The 23,800-nt window shown below is 50.7% G+C and overlaps 1 protein-coding gene across 1 annotated transcript; it reads left to right on the forward strand.

Moving 5' to 3' along the window:
* The first annotated feature begins 495 nt into the window (after positions 1–495).
* LOC129843297 (ubiquitin-conjugating enzyme E2 K-like) lies at positions 496–22,615 on the forward strand. The gene is made up of 7 exons (XM_055911920.1): positions 496–957; positions 2,025–2,118; positions 2,207–2,265; positions 2,493–2,575; positions 5,341–5,440; positions 8,305–8,433; positions 22,183–22,615. Exons 1-7 carry the CDS (start codon positions 895–897, stop codon positions 22,255–22,257), a joined length of 603 nt encoding a protein of 200 aa, XP_055767895.1. The 5' UTR covers positions 496–894; the 3' UTR covers positions 22,258–22,615.
* The last annotated feature ends 1,185 nt before the right edge of the window (positions 22,616–23,800 follow it).

Consider the following 23,800-nt stretch of genomic DNA (forward strand, 5'->3'; position numbering starts at 1 on the left):
ATCAATATCTGCTGATTTAACTCCGTTGTATTGTGTCATCTCTTTCCCCAACTAACCCCAGAAAAGTCTGTTCATGTGACTAAATGTTCAAGTGAATGATTTGAAAAGAAAAGCTGTATATTCTCTGAATAGAGTCCATCCATGTTGACGGAAAAGGACAGATATGTCTGGAAAAAATGTGTCACATATGATCTGCTGAACAGGGCCTAACAACAGGGAAGATGCTGGAGATGTCAGCTCCACGGTGATTTTTACCATCGACCATAGTCAATCTATTATACAGGACACTGGTAGCAAAGACACACAGACAGCGGGAATTAGTGACAATGTACAGTGTGTGTCAGAGAGATAATTTCCTAAACACTTGTGCGGCTACAATGTATCAATTGTGGTTGACACGGGCCCAAAATAACCTTCTTAGTCATATTAATGTTACATGTGAATAGTGTTATTTAATATTATGAGATATATGAGAAAGTTATGTATTCACACCATCCCATCATATCACATGACTCTAAAACAGAGGAATACAGCGGTGCTTGACAACAACAACAAAACTTTCCTCTTTCTAGCTATTTCCACACAAAACCAACCTTTCACAGACTAAACATTTTCTAGTAACGTTAGTTCTGTGGCAAAACTCTGTTCATATTTCCAGACTCAGTTACTGACAGACTGTGCGGCACGCATTTTCAAGAAAGGAGTGCTGTGTTTTTGAAGAGGGAAAGAAAGAGAGTGAACGAAACCGACGAGAGATAGAGAGATAAAGAGTAGAGAGAGGGGGGATTGAGAGTCTAACAGAAGATATCCACACAGCAACGGGAGTGGACCGAGGCCCGACCCAGTCACCCAGGTCTAACATCCCGCTACTGGAAGGAGGGAGACGGCAGAGCCATGGCGAATATAGCGGTCCAAAGAATCAAACGGGAGTTCAAAGAAGTTCTGAAAAGCGAAGAGGTTTGATAAATATCCTTATGGCAAATCATTATGCTTTTTTTTCTTCTCCAAAATCAGGTTAATAAATTAAAAGTGTGGTTGTTTATTTTGCAAGTTGTCATGTAAGGAAACGTCAGCTAGCTAACGTTAGCTTGCGAGTTAGCCAGTCTGCGTTTCTGATGCAGCAAAACAAAAAGAGAGGCCCTATCAAGGAGAAGTTTATCGGTGATTGTGAGACAACATGCCCGGTGCGAGGTAAAAGGGTGTCGGCGACACAGATCAGGAAATATCGCGGAGTTAGCAAAGGGACAGGCCTGGGACAGATAGCAAAACAAAAGCCCCTAACGCCAAATGTCGAGTGTCAGCTCAAATAGTTGTCAAGATGCTAAAAATAGTTTTTTCACCCCTGTGTTGACGTTTTTGTAGCGGACGTTAGCTAACTACCTGAGGGGGGCAACTTGTCTTGCTAGGTAGCTAATACAGGGTAGCTAGCTTGTTAGCTAGCCTGCTAGTTTGACAGTTGCCTAGGTGCACCCCTCTCACTATGTAATAAGCTAGTGTCTTTGCCAAGAAGACATGTAGGAAGTTTGGGTCCCTGTAACTAGCTAGCTAGACTGTTGTCAGTTCTTAATATAGCACATCATGAGAGGCGTTAGCTGTTTAGCTTGCTAAATGGAATGTGTATCTCCCATGTCCTATTTCAATGAGAAGGGAAGTACTGGGTCAGACTGGTGGACTCCTGCTATAACTGTGTTGATGGTGTCTGATGGACGGACCGTCAATGGATAAGGGTCCTACAGAACCACAATCTCTCTTCATCCCTCCCCCTCCCTCTATCCCTCTCCCTCATCATCCCTCTCCCTCATCATCCCTCCCTCTCTCTTCATCCCCCTCCCTCTATCCCTCTCCCTCATCATCCCTCCCTCTCCCTCTCTCTTCATCCCTCCCTCTCCCTCTCTCTTCATCCCTCTCCCTCTATCCCTCTCTTCATCCCTCTCCATCTCTCCCCCTCCCTCTCTCTTCATCCCTCTCTCTCTTCATCCCCCTCTCTCTTCATCCCCCTCTCTCCCCCTCTCTCTCTCTGACAGACGAGTAAAAACCAGATCAAGGTGGACCTGGTAGATGAAAACTTCACAGAGCTGCGAGGAGAGATCGCAGGACCACCGGACACGCCGTACGAAGGTGACACACACACACACACATACATTTATACTGACTCCACACACACCTCCCTATACAGATCAGATATGCTGTTTCTCTCCTTTCTAAGGTGGAAGATTTCAACTGGAAATCAAAATCCCAGAAACGTATCCCTTTAACCCTCCCAAGGTAAGAGACACATCCCTTTAACAGTCCCAAGGTCACATCCCTTTAACAGTCCCAAGGTATGCAGGGCATTCTGACAACTCACATGGCCTTTTATACCTGAAACAGAAGGGCGAAGACTGTACTAAATCACTATGATGGTACACTACTATCTAGTGTTTAACACCTCTCGCTCTCTCTCTCTCTCCCTCCCCCCCTCTCTCTCTCTCTCCCTCCCCCCCTCTCTCCAGGTGAGGTTCATCACTAAGATCTGGCACCCCAACATCAGCTCAGTAACAGGAGCCATCTGTCTTGACATCCTCAAAGACCAGTGGTGAGTCACACAGTTATGCGCCTCCTCTCTCCCTACAACTCCTCTCTCTAACCCCTCCTCTCTCCCAGGGCAGCGCCTCCTCTCTCCCTACAACTCCTCTCTATAACCCCTACTCTCTCCCAGGGCAGCGCCTCCTCTCTCCCTACAACTCCTCTCTATAACCCCTCCTCTCTCCCAGGGCAGCGCCTCCTCTCTCCCTACAACTCCTCTCTATAACCTCTCCTCTCTCCCAGGGCAGCGCCTCCTCTCTCCCAGGGCAGCGCCTCCTCTCTCTCCCAGGGCAGCGCCTCCTCTCTCCCTACAACTCCTCTCTATAACCCCTCCTCTCTCCCAGGGCAGCGCCTCCTCTCTCCCTACAACTCCTCTCTATAACCCCTCCTCTCTCCCAGGGCAGCGCCTCCATTCTCTCTCCCAGGGCAGCGCCTCCTCTCTCTAACCACTACTCTCTCCCCACCTCCGTCCCCCAGGGCAGCGCCTCCTCTCTCTAACCACTACTCTCTCCCCACCTCCGTCCCCCAGGGCAGCGCCTCCTCTGTCTCTCCCAGAGCAGCGCCTCCTCTCTCTAACCCCTACTCTCTCCCCACCTCCGTCCACCAGGGCAGCGCCTCCTCTCTCTAACCCCTACTCTCTCCCTACCTCCGTCCCCCAGGGCAGCGCCTCCTCTCTCTCTCCCAGGGCAGCGCCTCCTCTCTCTCCCAGGGCAGCGCCTCCTCTCTCTAACCCCTACTCTCTCCCTACCTCCGTCCCCCAGGGCAGCGCCTCCTCTCTCTAACCACTACTCTCTCCCTACCTCCGTCCCCCAGGGCAGCGCCTCCTCTCTCTAACCACTACTCTCTCCCTACCTCCGTCCCCCAGGGCAGCGCCTCCTCTCTCTCTCCCAGAGCAGCGCCTCCTCTCTCTAACCCCTACTCTCTCCCCACCTCCGTCCCCCAGGGCAGCGCCTCCTCTGTCTCCCAGGGCAGCGCCTCCTCTCTCTCCCAGGGCAGCGCCTCCTCTCTCTAACCCCTACTCTCTCCCTACCTCCGTCCCCCATCGCAGCGCCTCCTCTCTCTAACCCCTACTCTCTCCCTACCTCCGTCCCCCAGGGCAGCGCCTCCTCTCTCTAACTCCTACTCTCTCCCTACCTCCATCCCCCAGGGCAGCACCTCCTCTCTCTAACCCCTACTCTCTCCCTACCTCCGTCCCCCAGGGCAGCGCCGTCTCTCTCTCTCCCAGGGCAGCACCTCCTCTCTCTCTCCCAGGGCAGCGCCTCCTCTCTCTAACCCCTACTCTCTCCCCACCTCCGTCCCCCAGGGCAGCGCCTCCTCTCTCTCTCCCAGGGCAGCGCCTCCTCTCTCTCCCAGGGCAGCGCCTCCTCTCTCTAACCCCTACTCTCTCCCCACCTCCGTCCCCCAGGGCAGCGCCTCCTCTCTCTCCCAGGGCAGCGCCTCCTCTCTCTCCCAGAGCAGCGCCTCCTCTCTCTAACCACTACTCTCTCCCTACCTCCGTCCCCCAGGGCAGCGCCTCGCCTCCTCTCTCTAACCCCTACTCTCTCCCTACCTCCGTCCCCCAGGGCAGCGCCTCCTCTCTCTAACCCCTACTCTCTCCCCACCTCCGTCCCCCAGGGCAGCGCCTCCTCTCTCTAACCCCTACTCTCTCCCTACCTCCGTCCCCCAGGGCAGCACCTCCTCTCTCTAACCCCTACTCTCTCCCTACCTCCGTCCCCCATCGCAGCGCCTCCTCTCTCTAACCCCTACTCTCTCCCCACCTCCGTCCCCCAGGGCAGCGCCTCCTCTCTCTAACCCCTACTCTCTCCCCACCTCCGTCCCCCAGGGCAGCGCCTCCTCTCTCTAACCCCTACTCTCTCCCCACCTCCGTCCCCCAGGGCAGCGCCTCCTCTCTCTCCCAGGGCAGCGCCTCCTCTCTCTCCCAGAGCAGCGCCTCCTCACTCTAACCACTACTCTCTCCCTACCTCCGTCCCCCAGGGCAGCGCCTCGCCTCCTCTCTCTAACCCCTACTCTCTCCCTACCTCCGTCCCCCAGGGCAGCGCCTCCTCTCTCTAACCCCTACTCTCTCCCTACCTCCGTCCCCCAGGGCAGCGCCTCCTCTCTCTAACCCCTACTCTCTCCCTACCTCCGTCCCCCAGGGCAGCGCCTCCTCTCTCTAACCACTACTCTCTCCCCACCTCCATCCCCCAGGGCAGCACCTCCTCTCTCTCTCCCAGGGCAGCGCCTCCTCTCTCTCCCAGGGCAGCGCCTCCTCTCTCTAACCCCTACTCTCTCCCCACCTCCGTCCCCCAGGGCAGCACCTCCTCTCTCTGTCCCAGGGCAGCGCCTCCTCTCTCTAACCCCTACTCTCTCCCCACCTCCGTCCCCCAGGGCAGCGCCTCCTCTCTCTCCCAGGGCAGCGCCTCCTCTCTCTCCCAGGGCAGCGCCTCCTCTCTCTAACCCCTACTCTCTCCCCACCTCCGTCCCCCAGGGCAGCGCCTCCTCTCTCTAACCCCTACTCTCTCCCCACCTCCGTCCCCCGGGCAGCACCTCCTCTCTCTGTCCCAGGGCAGCGCCTCCTCTCTAACCCCTACTCTCTCCCCACCTCCGTCCCCCAGGGCAGCGCCTCCTCTCTCTAACCCCTACTCTCTCCCCACCTCCGTCCCCCGGGCAGCGCCTCCTCTCTCTCTCCCAGGGCAGCGCCTCCTCTCTCTAACCCCTACTCTCTCCCTACCTCCGTCCCCCAGGGCAGCGCCTCCTCTCTCTAACCCCTACTCTCTCCTCACCCCCGTCCCCCAGGGCAGCAGCGATGACTCTGAGGACAGTACTGTTGTCCCTCCAGGCTCTTCTGGCTGCAGCTGAACCGGACGACCCCCAGGACGCAGTAGTGGCCAACCAGGTACCAGAACCCGTCTTGGTGTTTCTCCTCCCCGACGTGGTTCTGTAAATGGGTTTCTCCTCCCCGACGTGGTTCTGTAAATGGGTTTCTCCTCCTCGACGTGGTTCTGTAAATGGGTTTCTCCTCCTCGACGTGGTTCTGTAAATGGGTTTCTCCTCCTCGACGTGGTTCTGTAAATGGGTTTCTCCTCCTCGACGTGGTTCTGTAAATGGGTTTCTCCTCCTCGACGTGGTTCTGTAAATGGGTTTCTCCTCCTCGACGTGGTTCTGTAAATGGGTTTCTCCTCCTCGACGTGGTTCTGTAAATGGGTTTCTCCTCCTCCTCGACGTGGTTCTGTAAATGGGTTTCTCCTCCTCCCCGACGTGGTTCTGTAAATGGGTTTCTCCTCCTCCTCGACGTGGTTCTGTAAATGGGTTTCTCCTCCTCCCCGACGTGGTTCTGTAAATGGGTTTCTCCTCCTCCCCGACGTGGTTCTGTAAATGGGTTTCTCCTCCTCCCCGACGTGGTTCTGTAAATGGGTTTCTCCTCCTCGACGTGGTTCTGTAAATGGGTTTCTCCTCCTCGACGTGGTTCTGTAAATGGGTTTCTCCTCCCCGACGTGGTTCTGTAAATGGGTTTCTCCTCCCCGACGTGGTTCTGTAAATGGGTTTCTCCTCCCCGACGTGGTTCTGTAAATGGGTTTCTCCTCCTCGACGTGGTTCTGTAAATGGGTTTCTCCTCCTCGACGTGGTTCTGTAAATGGGTTTCTCCTCCTCGACGTGGTTCTGTAAATGGGTTTCTCCTCCTCCTCGACGTGGTTCTGTAAATGGGTTTCTCCTCCTCCTCGACGTGGTTCTGTAAATGGGTTTCTCCTCCTCGACGTGGTTCTGTAAATGGGTTTCTCCTCCCCGACGTGGTTCTGTAAATGGGTTTCTCCTCCCCGACGTGGTTCTGTAAATGGGTTTCTCCTCCCCGACGTGGTTCTGTAAATGGGTTTCTCCTCCCCGACGTGGTTCTGTAAATGGGTTTCTCCTCCTCCTCGACGTGGTTCTGTAAATGGGTTTCTCCTCCTCCTCGACGTGGTTCTGTAAATGGGTTCCTCCTCCTCCCCGACGTGGTTCTGTAAATGGGTTTCTCCTCCTCCCCGACGTGGTTCTGTAAATGGGTTTCTCCTCCTCCCCGACGTGGTTCTGTAAATGGGTTTCTCCTCCCCGACGTGGTTCTGTAAATGGGTTTCTCCTCCTCGACGTGGTTCTGTAAATGGGTTTCTCCTCCTCGACGTGGTTCTGGAAATGGGTTTCTCCTCCCCGACGTGGTTCTGTAAATGGGTTTCTCCTCCCCGACGTGGTTCTGTAAATGGGTTTCTCCTCCTCCTCGACGTGGTTCTGTAAATGGGTTTCTCCTCCCCGACGTGGTTCTGTAAATGGGTTTCTCCTCCTCCTCGACGTGGTTCTGTAAATGGGTTTCTCCTCCTCGACTTGGTTCTGTAAATGGGTTTCTCCTCCCCGACGTGGTTCTGTAAATGGGTTTCTCCTCCCCGACGTGGTTCTGTAAATGGGTTTCTCCTCCCCGACGTGGTTCTGTAAATGGGTTTCTCCTCCTCGACGTGGTTCTGTAAATGGGTTTCTCCTCCTCGACGTGGTTCTGTAAATGGGTTTCTCCTCCTCGACGTGGTTCTGTAAATGGGTTTCTCCTCCTCCTCGACGTGGTTCTGTAAATGGGTTTCTCCTCCTCCTCGACGTGGTTCTGTAAATGGGTTTCTCCTCCTCGACGTGGTTCTGTAAATGGGTTTCTCCTCCCCGACGTGGTTCTGTAAATGGGTTTCTCCTCCCCGACGTGGTTCTGTAAATGGGTTTCTCCTCCCCGACGTGGTTCTGTAAATGGGTTTCTCCTCCCCGACGTGGTTCTGTAAATGGGTTTCTCCTCCTCCTCGACGTGGTTCTGTAAATGGGTTTCTCCTCCTCCTCGACGTGGTTCTGTAAATGGGTTCCTCCTCCTCCCCGACGTGGTTCTGTAAATGGGTTTCTCCTCCTCCCCGACGTGGTTCTGTAAATGGGTTTCTCCTCCTCCCCGACGTGGTTCTGTAAATGGGTTTCTCCTCCCCGACGTGGTTCTGTAAATGGGTTTCTCCTCCTCGACGTGGTTCTGTAAATGGGTTTCTCCTCCTCGACGTGGTTCTGGAAATGGGTTTCTCCTCCCCGACGTGGTTCTGTAAATGGGTTTCTCCTCCCCGACGTGGTTCTGTAAATGGGTTTCTCCTCCTCCTCGACGTGGTTCTGTAAATGGGTTTCTCCTCCCCGACGTGGTTCTGTAAATGGGTTTCTCCTCCTCCTCGACGTGGTTCTGTAAATGGGTTTCTCCTCCTCGACTTGGTTCTGTAAATGGGTTTCTCCTCCTCGACGTGGTTCTGTAAATGGGTTTCTCCTCCTCGACGTGGTTCTGTAAATGGGTTTCTCCTCCCCGACGTGGTTCTGTAAATGGGTTTCTCCTCCTCGACGTAGTTCTGTAAATGGGTTTCTCCTCCCCGACGTGGTTCTGTAAATGGGTTTCTCCTCCCCGACGTGGTTCTGTAAATGGGTTTCTCCTCCTCGACGTGGTTCTGTAAATGGGTTTCTCCTCCTCGACGTGGTTCTGTAAATGGGTTTCTCCTCCCCGACGTGGTTCTGTAAATGGTTTTCTCCTCCCCGACGTGGTTCTGTAAATGGGTTTCTCCTCCTCGACGTGGTTCTGTAAATGGGTTTCTCCTCCTCGACGTGGTTCTGTAAATGGGTTTCTCCTCCCCGACGTGGTTCTGTAAATGGGTTTCTCCTCCCCGACGTGGTTCTGTAAATGGGTTTCTCCTCCTCCTCGACGTGGTTCTGTAAAATGGTTTCTCCTCTCTCCAGTACAAGCAGAACCCAGAGATGTTCACGCAGACAGCCAGGTTATGGGGCCATTACTACGGTGGAGCCCCTGTACCCGGGCCAGAATACACACGGAAGATAGACAAACTCACTGCCATGGGCTTCGAAAAGGTAGGCAGAATGCTGTGTGGTGTCTAACTCTCTCTCTCTCTCTCCTGACAGAATGCTGTGTGGTGTCTAACTCTCTCTCTCTCCTGGCAGAATGCTGTGTGGTGTCTAACTCTCTCTCTCTCCTGACAGAATGCTGTGTGGTGTCTAACTCTCTCTCTCTCTCTCCTGACAGAATGCTGTGTGGTGTCTAACTCTTTCTCTCTCTCTCCTGACAGAATACTGTGTGGTGTCTAACTCTCTCTCTCTCCTGACAGAATACTGTGTGGTGTCTAACTCTCTCTCTCTCTCTCCTGACAGAATGCTGTGTGGTGTCTAACTCTCTCTCTCTCTCTCCTGACAGAATGCTGTGTGGTGTCTAACTCTCTCTCTCTCTCTCCTGACAGAATACTGTGTGGTGTCTAACTCTCTCTCTCTCTCTCCTGACAGAATGCTGTGTGGTGTCTAACTCTCTCTCTCTCTCTCCTGACAGAATGCTGTGTGGTGTCTAACTCTCTCTCTCCTGACAGAATGCTGTGTGGTGTCTAACTCTCTCTCTCTCCTGACAGAATGCTGTGTGGTGTCTAACTCTCTCTCTCTCCTGACAGAATGCTGTGTGGTGTCTAACTCTCTCTCTCTCTGACAGAATGCTGTGTGGTGTCTAACTCTCTCTCTCCTGACAGAATGCTGTGTGGTGTCTAACTCTCTCTCTCTCTCTCCTGACAGAATGCTGTGTGGTGTCTAACTCTCTCTCTCTCCTGACAGAATGCTGTGTGGTGTCTAACTCTCTCTCTCTCTCTCCTGACAGAATGCTGTGTGGTGTCTAACTCTCTCTCTCTCTCTCCTGACAGAATGCTGTGTGGTGTCTAACTCTCTCTCTCTCCTGACAGAATGCTGTGTGGTGTCTAACTCTCTCTCTCTCTCCTGACAGAATGCTGTGTGGTGTCTAACTCTCTCTCTCCTGACAGAATGCTGTGTGGTGTCTAACTCTCTCTCTCTCCTGACAGAATGCTGTGTGGTGTCTAACTCTCTCTCTCTCTCCTGACAGAATGCTGTGTGGTGTCTAACTCTCTCTCTCTCCTGACAGAATACTGTGTGGTGTCTAACTCTCTCTCTCTCTCCTGACAGAATGCTGTGTGGTGTCTAACTCTCTCTCTCTCTCTCCTGACAGAATGCTGTGTGGTGTCTAACTCTCTCTCTCTCTCCTGACAGAATGCTGTGTGGTGTCTAACTCTCTCTCTCTCCTGACAGAATGCTGTGTGGTGTCTAACTCTCTCTCTCCTGACAGAATGCTGTGTGGTGTCTAACTCTCTCTCTCTCCTGACAGAATGCTGTGTGGTGTCTAACTCTCTCTCTCCTGACAGAATGCTGTGTGGTGTCTAACTCTCTCTCTCTCTCCTGACAGAATGCTGTGTGGTGTCTAACTCTCTCTCTCCTGACAGAATGCTGTGTGGTGTCTAACTCTCTCTCTCTCTCTCCTGACAGAATGCTGTGTGGTGTCTAACTCTCTCTCTCTCTCCTGACAGAATGCTGTGTGGTGTCTAACTCTCTCTCTCCTGACAGAATGCTGTGTGGTGTCTAACTCTCTCTCTCTCTCTCCTGACAGAATGCTGTGTGGTGTCTAACTCTCTCTCTCCTGACAGAATGCTGTGTGGTGTCTAACTCTCTCTCTCTCTCTCCTGACAGAATGCTGTGTGGTGTCTAACTCTCTCTCTCTCTCTCCTGACAGAATGCTGTGTGGTGTCTAACTCTCTCTCTCTCTCTCCTGACAGAATGCTGTGTGGTGTCTAACTCTCTCTCTCTCTCCTGACAGAATGCTGTGTGGTGTCTAACTCTCTCTCTCTCTCTCCTGACAGAATGCTGTGTGGTGTCTAACTCTCTCTCTCTCTCTCCTGACAGAATGCTGTGTGGTGTCTAACTCTCTCTCTCTCTCCTGACAGAATGCTGTGTGGTGTCTAACTCTCTCTCTCTCTCTCCTGACAGAATGCTGTGTGGTGTCTAACTCTCTCTCTCTCCTGACAGAATGCTGTGTGGTGTCTAACTCTCTCTCTCCTGACAGAATGCTGTGTGGTGTCTAACTCTCTCTCTCTCTCTCCTGACAGAATGCTGTGTGGTGTCTAACTCTCTCTCTCTCTCTCCTGACAGAATGCTGTGTGGTGTCTAACTCTCTCTCTCTCTCTCCTGACAGAATGCTGTGTGGTGTCTAACTCTCTCTCTCTCTCTCCTGACAGAATGCTGTGTGGTGTCTAACTCTCTCTCTCTCTCTCCTGACAGAATGCTGTGTGGTGTCTAACTCTCTCTCTCTCCTGACAGAATGCTGTGTGGTGTCTAACTCTCTCTCTCTCTCTCCTGACAGAATGCTGTGTGGTGTCTAACTCTCTCTCTCTCTCTCCTGACAGAATGCTGTGTGGTGTCTAACTCTCTCTCTCTCTCTCCTGACAGAATGCTGTGTGGTGTCTAACTCTCTCTCTCCTGACAGAATGCTGTGTGGTGTCTAACTCTCTCTCTCTCTCTCCTGACAGAATGCTGTGTGGTGTCTAACTCTCTCTCTCTCTCTCCTGACAGAATGCTGTGTGGTGTCTAACTCTCTCTCTCCTGACAGAATGCTGTGTGGTGTCTAACTCTCTCTCTCTCTCTCCTGACAGAATGCTGTGTGGTGTCTAACTCTCTCTCTCTCTCTCCTGACAGAATGCTGTGTGGTGTCTAACTCTCTCTCTCTCTCTCCTGACAGAATGCTGTGTGGTGTCTAACTCTCTCTCTCTCTCTCCTGACAGAATGCTGTGTGGTGTCTAACTCTCTCTCTCCTGACAGAATGCTGTGTGGTGTCTAACTCTCTCTCTCTCTCTCCTGACTGAATGCTGTGTGGTGTCTCTCTCTCTCTCTCCTGACAGAATGCTGTGTGGTGTCTAACTCTCTCTCTCTCTCTCCTGACAGAATGCTGTGTGGTGTCTAACTCTCTCTCTCTCTCTCCTGACTGAATGCTGTGTGGTGTCTAACTCTCTCTCTCCTGACAGAATGCTGTGTGGTGTCTAACTCTCTCTCTCTCTCTCTCCTGACAGAATGCTGTGTGGTGTCTAACTCTCTCTCTCTCTCTCCTGACAGAATGCTGTGTGGTGTCTAACTCTCTCTCTCTCTCTCCTGACAGAATGCTGTGTGGTGTCTAACTCTCTCTCTCCTGACAGAATGCTGTGTGGTGTCTAACTCTCTCTCTCTCTCTCCTGACTGAATGCTGTGTGGTGTCTCTCTCTCTCTCTCCTGACAGAATGCTGTGTGGTGTCTAACTCTCTCTCTCTCTCTCCTGACAGAATGCTGTGTGGTGTCTAACTCTCTCTCTCTCTCTCCTGACTGAATGCTGTGTGGTGTCTAACTCTCTCTCTCCTGACAGAATGCTGTGTGGTGTCTAACTCTCTCTCTCTCTCTCTCCTGACAGAATGCTGTGTGGTGTCTCTCTCTCTCTCTCCTGACAGAATGCTGTGTGGTGTCTAACTCTCTCTCTCTCTCTCCTGACAGAATGCTGTGTGGTGTCTAACTCTCTCTCTCCTGACAGAATGCTGTGTGGTGTCTAACTCTCTCTCTCTCCTGACAGAATGCTGTGTGGTGTCTAACTCTCTCTCTCTCCTGACAGAATGCTGTGTGGTGTCTAACTCTCTCTCTCTCCTGACAGAATGCTGTGTGGTGTCTAACTCTCTCTCTCTCCTGACAGAATGCTGTGTGGTGTCTAACTCTCTCTCTCTCTCTCCTGACAGAATGCTGTGTGGTGTCTAACTCTCTCTCTCTCTCTCCTGACAGAATGCTGTGTGGTGTCTAACTCTCTCTCTCTCTCTCCTGACAGAATGCTGTGTGGTGTCTAACTCTCTCTCTCTCTCTCTCTCCTGACAGAATGCTGTGTGTTGTCTAACTCTCTCTCTCTCTCTCTCCTGACAGAATGCTGTGTGGTGTCTAACTCTCTCTCTCTCTCTCCTGACAGAATGCTGTGTGGTGTCTAACTCTCTCTCTCTCTCTCCTGACAGAATGCTGTGTGGTGTCTAACTCTCTCTCTCTCTCTCCTGACAGAATGCTGTGTGGTGTCTAACTCTCTCTCTCTCTCTCCTGACAGAATGCTGTGTGGTGTCTAACTCTCTCTCTCTCTCTCCTGACAGAATGCTGTGTGGTGTCTAACTCTCTCTCTCTCTCTCTCCTGACAGAATGCTGTGTGGTGTCTAACTCTCTCTCTCTCTCTCCTGACAGAATGCTGTGTGGTGTCTAACTCTCTCTCTCTCTCCTGACAGAATGCTGTGTGGTGTCTAACTCTCTCTCTCTCTCTCCTGACAGAATGCTGTGTGGTGTCTAACTCTCTCTCTCTCTCTCCTGACAGAATGCTGTGTGGTGTCTAACTCTCTCTCTCTCTCTCCTGACAGAATGCTGTGTGGTGTCTAACTCTCTCTCTCTCCTGACAGAATGCTGTGTGGTGTCTAACTCTCTCTCTCTCTCTCTCTCCTGACAGAATGCTGTGTGGTGTCTAACTCTCTCTCTCTCTCTCTCTCCTGACAGAATGCTGTGTGGTGTCTAACTCTCTCTCCTGACAGAATGCTGTGTGGTGTCTAACTCTCTCTCTCTCTCTCCTGACAGAATGCTGTGTGGTGTCTAACTCTCTCTCTCCTGACAGAATGCTGTGTGGTGTCTAACTCTCTCTCTCTCTCCTGACAGAATGCTGTGTGGTGTCTAACTCTCTCTCTCTCCTGACAGAATGCTGTGTGGTGTCTAACTCTCTCTCTCTCTCTCCTGACAGAATGCTGTGTGGTGTCTAACTCTCTCTCTCTCTCTCCTGACAGAATGCTGTGTGGTGTCTAACTCTCTCTCTCCTGACAGAATGCTGTGTGGTGTCTAACTCTCTCTCTCTCCTGACAGAATGCTGTGTGGTGTCTAACTCTCTCTCTCTCTCCTGACAGAATGCTGTGTGGTGTCTAACTCTCTCTCTCTCTCTCCTGACAGAATGCTGTGTGGTGTCTAACTCTCTCTCTCTCTCCTGACAGAATGCTGTGTGGTGTCTAACTCTCTCTCTCTCCTGACAGAATGCTGTGTGGTGTCTAACTCTCTCTCTCTCCTGACAGAATGCTGTGTGGTGTCTAACTCTCTCTCTCTCTCTCTCCTGACAGAATGCTGTGTGGTGTCTAACTCTCTCTCTCTCCTGACAGAATGCTGTGTGGTCTCTCTCTCTCTCTCTCTCCTGACAGAATGCTGTGTGGTGTCTAACTCTCTCTCTCTCTCTCTCCTGACAGAATGCTGTGTGGTGTCTAACTCTTTCTCTCTCCTGACAGAATGCTGTGTGGTCTCTCTCTCTCTCTCTCTCCTGACAGAATGCTGTGTGGTGTCTCTCTCTCTCTCTCCTGACAGAATGCTGTGTGGTGTCTAACTCTCTCTCTCTCCTGACAGAATGCTGTGTGGTGTCTAACTCTCTCTCTCTCTCTCTCCTGACAGAATGCTGTGTGGTGTCTCTCTCTCTCTCTCCTGACAGAATGCTGTGTGGTGTCTAACTCTCTCTCTCTCCTGACAGAATGCTGTGTGGTGTCTAACTCTCTCTCTCTCTCTCCTGACAGAATGCTGTGTGGTGTCTAACTCTCTCTCTCTCTCTCCTGACAGAATGCTGTGTGGTGTCTAACTCTCTCTCTCTCTCTCTCTCCTGACAGAATGCTGTGTGGTGTCTAACTCTCTCTCTCTCTCTCTCCTGACAGAATGCTGTGTGGTGTCTAACTCTCTCTCTCTCCTGACAGAATGCTGTGTGGTGTCTAACTCTCTCTCTCTCCTGACAGAATGCTGTGTGGTGTCTAACTCTCTCTCTCTCCTGACAGAATGCTGTGTGGTGTCTAACTCTCTCTCTCTCTCCTGACAGAATGCTGTGTGGTGTCTAACTCTCTCTCTCCTGACAGAATGCTGTGTGGTGTCTAACTCTCTCTCTCTCTCTCCTGACAGAATGCTGTGTGGTGTCTAACTCTCTCTCTCTCTCCTGACAGAATGCTGTGTGGTGTCTAACTCTCTCTCTCTCTCTCTCTCCTGACAGAATGCTGTGTGGTGTCTAACTCTCTCTCTCTCTCTCCTGACAGAATGCTGTGTGGTGTCTAACTCTCTCTCTCTCTCTCCTGACAGAATGCTGTGTGGTGTCTAACTCTCTCTCTCTCCTGACAGAATGCTGTGTGGTGTCTAACTCTCTCTCTCTCCTGGCAGAATGCTGTGTGGTGTCTAACTCTCTCTCTCTCTCTCTCCTGACAGAATGCTGTGTGGTGTCTAACTCTCTCTCTCTCCTGACAGAATGCTGTGTGGTGTCTAACTCTCTCTCTCTCTCTCCTGACAGAATGCTGTGTGGTGTCTAACTCTCTCTCTCTCTCTCTCCTGACAGAATGCTGTGTGGTGTCTAACTCTCTCTCTCTCTCTCCTGACAGAATGCTGTGTGGTGTCTAACTCTCTCTCTCTCCTGACAGAATGCTGTGTGGTGTCTAACTCTCTCTCTCTCTCTCCTGACAGAATGCTGTGTGGTGTCTAACTCTCTCTCCTGACAGAATGCTGTGTGGTGTCTAACTCTCTCTCTCTCCTGACAGAATGCTGTGTGGTGTCTAACTCTCTCTCTCTCTCTCCTGACAGAATGCTGTGTGGTGTCTAACTCTCTCTCTCTCTCTCCTGACAGAATGCTGTGTGGTGTCTAACTCTCTCTCTCTCCTGACAGAATGCTGTGTGGTGTCTAACTCTCTCTCTCTCTCTCCTGACAGAATGCTGTGTGGTGTCTAACTCTCTCTCTCTCTCTCCTGACAGAATGCTGTGTGGTGTCTAACTCTCTCTCTCTCTCTCCTGACAGAATGCTGTGTGGTGTCTAACTCTCTCTCTCTCTCTCTCCTGACAGAATGCTGTGTGGTGTCTAACTCTCTCTCTCTCTCTCCTGACAGAATGCTGTGTGGTGTCTAACTCTCTCTCTCTCTCCTGACAGAATGCTGTGTGGTGTCTAACTCTCTCTCTCTCCTGACAGAATGCTGTGTGGTGTCTAACTCTCTCTCTCTCCTGACAGAATGCTGTGTGGTGTCTAACTCTCTCTCTCTCTCTCCTGACAGAATGCTGTGTGGTGTCTAACTCTCTCTCTCTCCTGACAGAATGCTGTGTGGTGTCTAACTCTCTCTCTCTCCTGACAGAATGCTGTGTGGTGTCTAACTCTCTCTCTCTCCTGACAGAATGCTGTGTGGTGTCTAACTCTCTCTCTCTCCTGACAGAATGCTGTGTGGTGTCTAACTCTCTCTCTCTCTCCTGACAGAATGATGTGTGGTGTCTAACTCTCTCTCTCTCCTGACAGAATGCTGTGTGGTGTCTAACTCTCTCTCTCTCCTGACAGAATGCTGTGTGGTGTCTAACTCTCTCTCTCTCCTGACAGAATGCTGTGTGGTGTCTAACTCTCTCTCTCTCCTGACAGAATGCTGTGTGGTGTCTAACTCTCTCTCTCTCTCTCCTGACAGAATGCTGTGTGGTGTCTAACTCTCTCTCTCTCTCTCTCCTGACAGAATGCTGTGTGGTGTCTAACTCTCTCTCTCTCTCTCCTGACAGAATGCTGTGTGGTGTCTCTCTCTCTCTCTCCTGACAGAATGCTGTGTGGTGTCTAACTCTCTCTCTCTCTCTCCTGACAGAATGCTGTGTGGTGTATAACTCTCTCTCTCTCCTGACAGAATGCTGTGTGGTGTCTAACTCTCTCTCTCTCTCTCCTGACAGAATGCTGTGTGGTGTCTAACTCTCTCTCTCTCCTGACAGAATGCTGTGTGGTGTCTAACTCTCTTTCTCTCTCTCTCTCCTGACAGAATGCTGTGTGGTGTCTAACTCTCTCTCTCTCTCTCCTGACAGAATGCTGTGTGGTGTCTAACTCTCTCTCTCTCTCCTGACAGAATGCTGTGTGGTGTCTAACTCTCTCTCTCTCTCTCCTGACAGAATGCTGTGTGGTGTCTAACTCTCTCTCTCTCTCCTGACAGAATGCTGTGTGGTGTCTAACTCTCTCTCTCTCTCCTGACAGAATGCTGTGTGGTGTCTAACTCTCTCTCTCTCTCCTGACAGAATGCTGTGTGGTGTCTAACTCTCTCTCTCTCTCTCCTGACAGAATGCTGTGTGGTGTCTAACTCTCTCTCTCTCTCTCCTGACAGAATGCTGTGTGGTGTCTAACTCTCTCTCTCTCTCCTGACAGAATGCTGTGTGGTGTCTAACTCTCTCTCTCTCCTGACAGAATGCTGTGTGGTGTCTAACTCTCTCTCTCCTGACAGAATGCTGTGTGGTGTCTAACTCTCTCTCTCTCTCTCCTGACAGAATGCTGTGTGGTGTCTAACTCTCTCTCTCTCCTGACAGAATGCTGTGTGGTGTCTAACTCTCTCTCTCTCTCTCCTGACAGAATGCTGTGTGGTGTCTCTCTCTCTCTCCTGACAGAATGCTGTGTGGTGTCTAACTCTCTCTCTCTCCTGACAGAATGCTGTGTGGTGTCTAACTCTCTCTCTCTCCTGACAGAATGCTGTGTGGTGTCTCTCTCTCTCTCCTGACAGAATGCTGTGTGGTGTCTAACTCTCTCTCTCTCCTGACAGAATGCTGTGTGGTGTCTAACTCTCTCTCTCTCTCTCCTGACAGAATGCTGTGTGGTGTCTCTCTCTCTCTCTCTCTCTCCTGACAGAATGCTGTGTGGTGTCTAACTCTCTCTCTCTCCTGACAGAATGCTGTGTGGTGTCTAACTCTCTCTCTCTCTCCTGACAGAATGCTGTGTGGTGTCTAACTCTCTCTCTCCTGACAGAATGCTGTGTGGTGTCTAACTCTCTCTCTCTCTCCTGACAGAATGCTGTGTGGTGTCTAACTCTCTCTCTCTCTCCTGACAGAATGCTGTGTGGTGTCTAACTCTCTCTCTCTCCTGACAGAATGCTGTGTGGTGTCTAACTCTCTCTCTCTCTCCTGACAGAATGCTGTGTGGTGTCTAACTCTCTCTCTCTCTCTCCTGACAGAATGCTGTGTGGTGTCTAACTCTCTCTCTCTCTCTCCTGACAGAATGCTGTGTGGTGTCTAACTCTCTCTCTCTCTCCTGACAGAATGCTGTGTGGTGTCTAACTCTCTCTCTCTCCTGACAGAATGCTGTGTGGTGTCTAACTCTCTCTCTCCTGACAGAATGCTGTGTGGTGTCTAACTCTCTCTCTCTCTCTCCTGACAGAATGCTGTGTGGTGTCTAACTCTCTCTCTCTCCTGACAGAATGCTGTGTGGTGTCTAACTCTCTCTCTCTCTCTCCTGACAGAATGCTGTGTGGTGTCTCTCTCTCTCTCCTGACAGAATGCTGTGTGGTGTCTAACTCTCTCTCTCTCCTGACAGAATGCTGTGTGGTGTCTAACTCTCTCTCTCTCCTGACAGAATGCTGTGTGGTGTCTCTCTCTCTCTCCTGACAGAATGCTGTGTGGTGTCTAACTCTCTCTCTCTCCTGACAGAATGCTGTGTGGTGTCTAACTCTCTCTCTCTCTCTCCTGACAGAATGCTGTGTGGTGTCTCTCTCTCTCTCTCTCTCTCCTGACAGAATGCTGTGTGGTGTCTAACTCTCTCTCTCTCCTGACAGAATGCTGTGTGGTGTCTAACTCTCTCTCTCTCTCCTGACAGAATGCTGTGTGGTGTCTAACTCTCTCTCTCTCTCTCCTGACAGAATGCTGTGTGGTGTCTAACTCTCTCTCTCTCTCCTGACAGAATGCTGTGTGGTGTCTAACTCTCTCTCTCTCTCCTGACAGAATGCTGTGTGGTGTCTAACTCTCTCTCTCTCTCTCCTGACAGAATGCTGTGTGGTGTCTAACTCTCTCTCTCCTGACAGAATGCTGTGTGGTGTCTAACTCTCTCTCTCTCTCTCCTGACAGAATGCTGTGTGGTGTCTAACTCTAACTCTCTCTCTCCTGACAGAATGCTGTGTGGTGTCTAACTCTCTCTCTCTCTCCTGACAGAATGCTGTGTGGTGTCTAACTCTCTCTCTCTCTCCTGACAGAATGCTGTGTGGTGTCTCTCTCTCTCTCTCTCTCTCCTGACAGAATGCTGTGTGGTGTCTCTCTCTCTCTCTCTCTCCTGACAGAATGCTGTGTGGTGTCTCTCTCTCTCTCTCTCTCTCCTGACAGAATGCTGTGTGGTGTCTAACTCTCTCTCTCTCTCCTGACAGAATGCTGTGTGGTGTCTAACTCTCTCTCTCTCCTGACAGAATGCTGTGTGGTGTCTAACTCTCTCTCTCTCTCCTGACAGAATGCTGTGTGGTGTCTAACTCTCTCTCTCCTGACAGAATGCTGTGTGGTGTCTAACTCTCTCTCTCCTGACAGAATGCTGTGTGGTGTCTAACTCTCTCTCTCTCTCCTGACAGAATGCTGTGTGGTGTCTAACTCTCTCTCTCCTGACAGAATGCTGTGTGGTGTCTAACTCTCTCTCTCTCTCCTGACAGAATGCTGTGTGGTGTCTAACTCTCTCTCTCTCCTGGCAGAATGCTGTGTGGTGTCTAACTCTCTCTCTCTCTCCTGACAGAATGCTGTGTGGTGTCTAACTCTCTCTCCTGACAGAATGCTGTGTGGTGTCTAACTCTCTCTCTCTCCTGACAGAATACTGTGTGGTGTCTAACTCTCTCTCTCTCTCTCCTGACAGAATGCTGTGTGGTGTCTAACTCTCTCTCTCTCTCTCCTGACAGAATACTGTGTGGTGTCTAACTCTCTCTCTCTCCTGACAGAATGCTGTGTGGTGTCTAACTCTCTCTCTCTCTCTCCTGACAGAATGCTGTGTGGTGTCTAACTCTCTCTCTCTCCTGACAGAATGCTGTGTGGTGTCTAACTCTCTCTCTCTCCTGACAGAATGCTGTGTGGTGTCTAACTCTCTCTCTCTCTCTCCTGACAGAATGCTGTGTGGTGTCTAACTCTCTCTCTCTCCTGACAGAATGCTGTGTGGTGTCTAACTCTCTCTCCTGACAGAATGCTGTGTGGTGTCTAACTCTCTCTCTCTCTCTCCTGACAGAATGCTGTGTGGTGTCTAACTCTCTCTCTCTCTCTCCTGACAGAATGCTGTGTGGTGTCTAACTCTCTCTCTCTCTCCTGACAGAATGCTGTGTGGTGTCTAACTCTCTCTCTCTCTCCTGACAGAATGCTGTGTGGTGTCTAACTCTCTCTCTCTCTCTCCTGACAGAATGCTGTGTGGTGTCTAACTCTCTCTCTCTCTCTCCTGACAGAATGCTGTGTGGTGTCTAACTCTCTCTCTCTCTCCTGACAGAATGCTGTGTGGTGTCTAACTCTCTCTCTCTCTCCTGACAGAATGCTGTGTGGTGTCTAACTCTCTCTCTCTCTCCTGACAGAATGCTGTGTGGTGTCTAACTCTCTCTCTCTCTCTCCTGACAGAATGCTGTGTGGTGTCTAACTCTCTCTCTCCTGACAGAATGCTGTGTGGTGTCTAACTCTCTCTCTCTCTCCTGACAGAATGCTGTGTGGTGTCTAACTCTCTCTCTCTCCTGACAGAATGCTGTGTGGTGTCTAACTCTCTCTCTCTCTCTCTCCTGACAGAATGCTGTGTGGTGTCTAACTCTCTCTCTCCTGACAGAATGCTGTGTGGTGTCTAACTCTCTCTCTCTCTCTCCTGACAGAATGCTGTGTGGTGTCTAACTCTCTCTCTCTCCTGACAGAATGCTGTGTGGTGTCTAACTCTCTCTCTCTCTCTCCTGACAGAATGCTGTGTGGTGTCTAACTCTCTCTCTCTCTCTCCTGACAGAATGCTGTGTGGTGTCTAACTCTCTCTCTCTCCTGGCAGAATGCTGTGTGGTGTCTAACTCTCTCTCTCTCCTGACAGAATGCTGTGTGGTGTCTAACTCTCTCTCTCTCTCTCCTGACAGAATGCTGTGTGGTGTCTAACTCTCTCTCTCTCTCTCCTGACAGAATGCTGTGTGGTGTCTAACTCTCTCTCTCTCCTGACAGAATGCTGTGTGGTGTCTAACTCTCTCTCTCTCTCTCCTGACAGAATGCTGTGTGGTGTCTAACTCTCTCTCTCTCTCCTGACAGAATGCTGTGTGGTGTCTAACTCTCTCTCTCTCTCCTGACAGAATGCTGTGTGGTGTCTAACTCTCTCTCTCTCTCCTGACAGAATGCTGTGTGGTGTCTAACTCTCTCTCTCTCCTGGCAGAATGCTGTGTGGTGTCTAACTCTCTCTCTCTCTCCTGACAGAATGCTGTGTGGTGTCTAACTCTCTCTCCTGACAGAATGCTGTGTGGTGTCTAACTCTCTCTCTCTCCTGACAGAATACTGTGTGGTGTCTAACTCTCTCTCTCTCTCTCCTGACAGAATGCTGTGTGGTGTCTAACTCTCTCTCTCTCTCTCCTGACAGAATACTGTGTGGTGTCTAACTCTCTCTCTCTCCTGACAGAATGCTGTGTGGTGTCTAACTCTCTCTCTCTCTCTCCTGACAGAATGCTGTGTGGTGTCTAACTCTCTCTCTCTCCTGACAGAATGCTGTGTGGTGTCTAACTCTCTCTCTCTCCTGACAGAATGCTGTGTGGTGTCTAACTCTCTCTCTCTCTCTCCTGACAGAATGCTGTGTGGTGTCTAACTCTCTCTCTCTCCTGACAGAATGCTGTGTGGTGTCTAACTCTCTCTCCTGACAGAATGCTGTGTGGTGTCTAACTCTCTCTCTCTCTCTCCTGACAGAATGCTGTGTGGTGTCTAACTCTCTCTCTCTCTCTCCTGACAGAATGCTGTGTGGTGTCTAACTCTCTCTCTCTCTCCTGACAGAATGCTGTGTGGTGTCTAACTCTCTCTCTCTCTCCTGACAGAATGCTGTGTGGTGTCTAACTCTCTCTCCTGACAGAATGCTGTGTGGTGTCTAACTCTCTCTCTCTCTCTCCTGACAGAATGCTGTGTGGTGTCTAACTCTCTCTCTCTCTCTCCTGACAGAATGCTGTGTGGTGTCTAACTCTCTCTCTCTCTCCTGACAGAATGCTGTGTGGTGTCTAACTCTCTCTCTCTCTCCTGACAGAATGCTGTGTGGTGTCTAACTCTCTCTCTCTCTCCTGACAGAATGCTGTGTGGTGTCTAACTCTCTCTCTCTCTCTCCTGACAGAATGCTGTGTGGTGTCTAACTCTCTCTCTCCTGACAGAATGCTGTGTGGTGTCTAACTCTCTCTCTCTCTCCTGACAGAATGCTGTGTGGTGTCTAACTCTCTCTCTCTCCTGACAGAATGCTGTGTGGTGTCTAACTCTCTCTCTCTCTCTCTCCTGACAGAATGCTGTGTGGTGTCTAACTCTCTCTCTCCTGACAGAATGCTGTGTGGTGTCTAACTCTCTCTCTCTCTCTCCTGACAGAATGCTGTGTGGTGTCTAACTCTCTCTCTCTCCTGACAGAATGCTGTGTGGTGTCTAACTCTCTCTCTCTCTCTCCTGACAGAATGCTGTGTGGTGTCTAACTCTCTCTCTCTCTCTCCTGACAGAATGCTGTGTGGTGTCTAACTCTCTCTCTCTCCTGGCAGAATGCTGTGTGGTGTCTAACTCTCTCTCTCTCCTGACAGAATGCTGTGTGGTGTCTAACTCTCTCTCTCTCTCTCCTGACAGAATGCTGTGTGGTGTCTAACTCTCTCTCTCTCTCTCCTGACAGAATGCTGTGTGGTGTCTAACTCTCTCTCTCTCCTGACAGAATGCTGTGTGGTGTCTAACTCTCTCTCTCTCTCTCCTGACAGAATGCTGTGTGGTGTCTAACTCTCTCTCTCTCTCCTGACAGAATGCTGTGTGGTGTCTAACTCTCTCTCTCTCTCCTGACAGAATGCAGTAATCGCTGCTTTATCTTCTAAATCCTGGGACGTGGAGGCGGCGACAGAACTACTCCTTAGCAACTGAGACCCAGCAAGAAACCCCCCCCTCTGACCTCATCTCCGTTCTCCTCATGGTGCCCTCCGATGCCTTCTAACCACTGAGCCTTTACTGGGGTGATGTCATAGTTTCAGCCCTCTTCGTCCAATAGACTTCCTGGTGTCCTTTCAGCCCAAACATCACCAACCCCATCCGCTTCGGTTCTTCCCTTTCCAACATTGATCCACTGTTACCTGGTGGAGCCTACTGGCTGAGAGAGACAGACCACACACCGCCGGACAAATACACGGCGGAAAACTTCTACAGGTCTAGGATCAGTCTCTCCTCAAGGATTTATCTGTAACTGTACAAATACACGGCGGAAAACTTCCTGGATATTATAAAATTAAAAAAAATACGTAAACTGTGCTTCAGTTTTACTCACGACTAGAAGGAAAGAAATTGACTATTTTGGTTGGCCGACCAGGGAGTTCGTCCGAATGTCCCGATTGGCTGGTTGAACTCACCGATCCGCTGGATCTATATTTTATAAAGAAAAAAAGGACACACAAAAAAAAAGACTCTTTTCACTGTCTTCCTGTTTCACTATCGCACGATAACGACGGAGAAGAGTAGGGACCACTACCCCCCCCCCCCCCCTCATAAGGCTCTGGTCAAAAGTAGTGCACTATATAAGAGAGAGGCTGCCATTTTGTTTTTAAACGCAGTCGGGGAGTTATCAGTCTGAAGGAGACAGCAGCCGTCAGACCCGGGTTCAGATGCTATTTGAAATCTTTCAGCTTTAGTCTGCCTTTTGAGAGCCAGATGGGAGGGGTTTACAGTATTTTATTGGCCCGTGTAGATAGAAAGACAGAGTTGGTTGGCTTTAGGCAGAGGACTGAGACAGATTCCAGCATACAGCGAGTTAAGGAGAGAAAGAGACTTATAGGGATAGACTGAGACTGTGTGTGTATGTGTGTTTTGATTTTGAATTGGAGAGAGGCAGAGAGAGAGGGGGAAAGAGAGGGCAGGAGAGACAGAGAGAGAGAGAGATACTTAGTTTTGGGAGTTTTCCTTGTGTCTCTCCCTGAATCAGGCCTTTTGAGAGCCAGATGGGAGGGCTTTACAGTATTTTATTGGCCCGTGACGCCAGGCAAACTCAATCAAGCACAGATAAAGGGTTTGAAATGATATCGAGGAGGGCGTTTGAACCCGGGTGTGGCTGGTGTACAATCGCATGATTATTTATTGTGAGACTGTCAACGTTACTTTTATTAAAAAAACACCTGGAAAATCAAAAAAATGTTTTTTTACCGTCTTCATTTGTTCATTACATTTTACACCCTTTAAGGATCAGTCTGTGGTTTTGTAAAAAGGAACATTAATACATTTAAAAAATATTTTTTCTCGAACCAGCGATCTTTAAATGACTGACCCAACTCTCTAACCGCTAGGCTACCTGCCGTCCTCCTCCCGCCGTCAACCTCCTGGGGGTCTAGGCTACCCGCAGTCCTCCTGTAGTAACCTCCTGGGGGTCTAGGCTACCCGCAGTCCTCCTGTAGTAACCTCCTGGGGGTCTAGGCTACCCGCA

The sequence above is a fragment of the Salvelinus fontinalis genome, unplaced genomic scaffold (genome assembly GCF_029448725.1).
Source record: "Salvelinus fontinalis isolate EN_2023a unplaced genomic scaffold, ASM2944872v1 scaffold_0107, whole genome shotgun sequence".
Lineage (NCBI taxonomy): Eukaryota > Metazoa > Chordata > Actinopteri > Salmoniformes > Salmonidae > Salvelinus > Salvelinus fontinalis.

Coding starts and splice junctions, on each gene's coding strand:
- LOC129843297 (XM_055911920.1), top strand. CDS start 895: ATGGCGAATATAGCGGTCCAAAGAATCAAACGGGAGTTCAAAGAAGTT. Junction 2,576..5,340: donor GACATCCTCAAAGACCAGTG/GTGAGTCACACA, acceptor CCCGTCCCCCAG/GGCAGCAGCGATGACTCTGA. Junction 8,434..22,182: donor CTGCCATGGGCTTCGAAAAG/GTAGGCAGAATG, acceptor CTCTCCTGACAG/AATGCAGTAATCGCTGCTTT.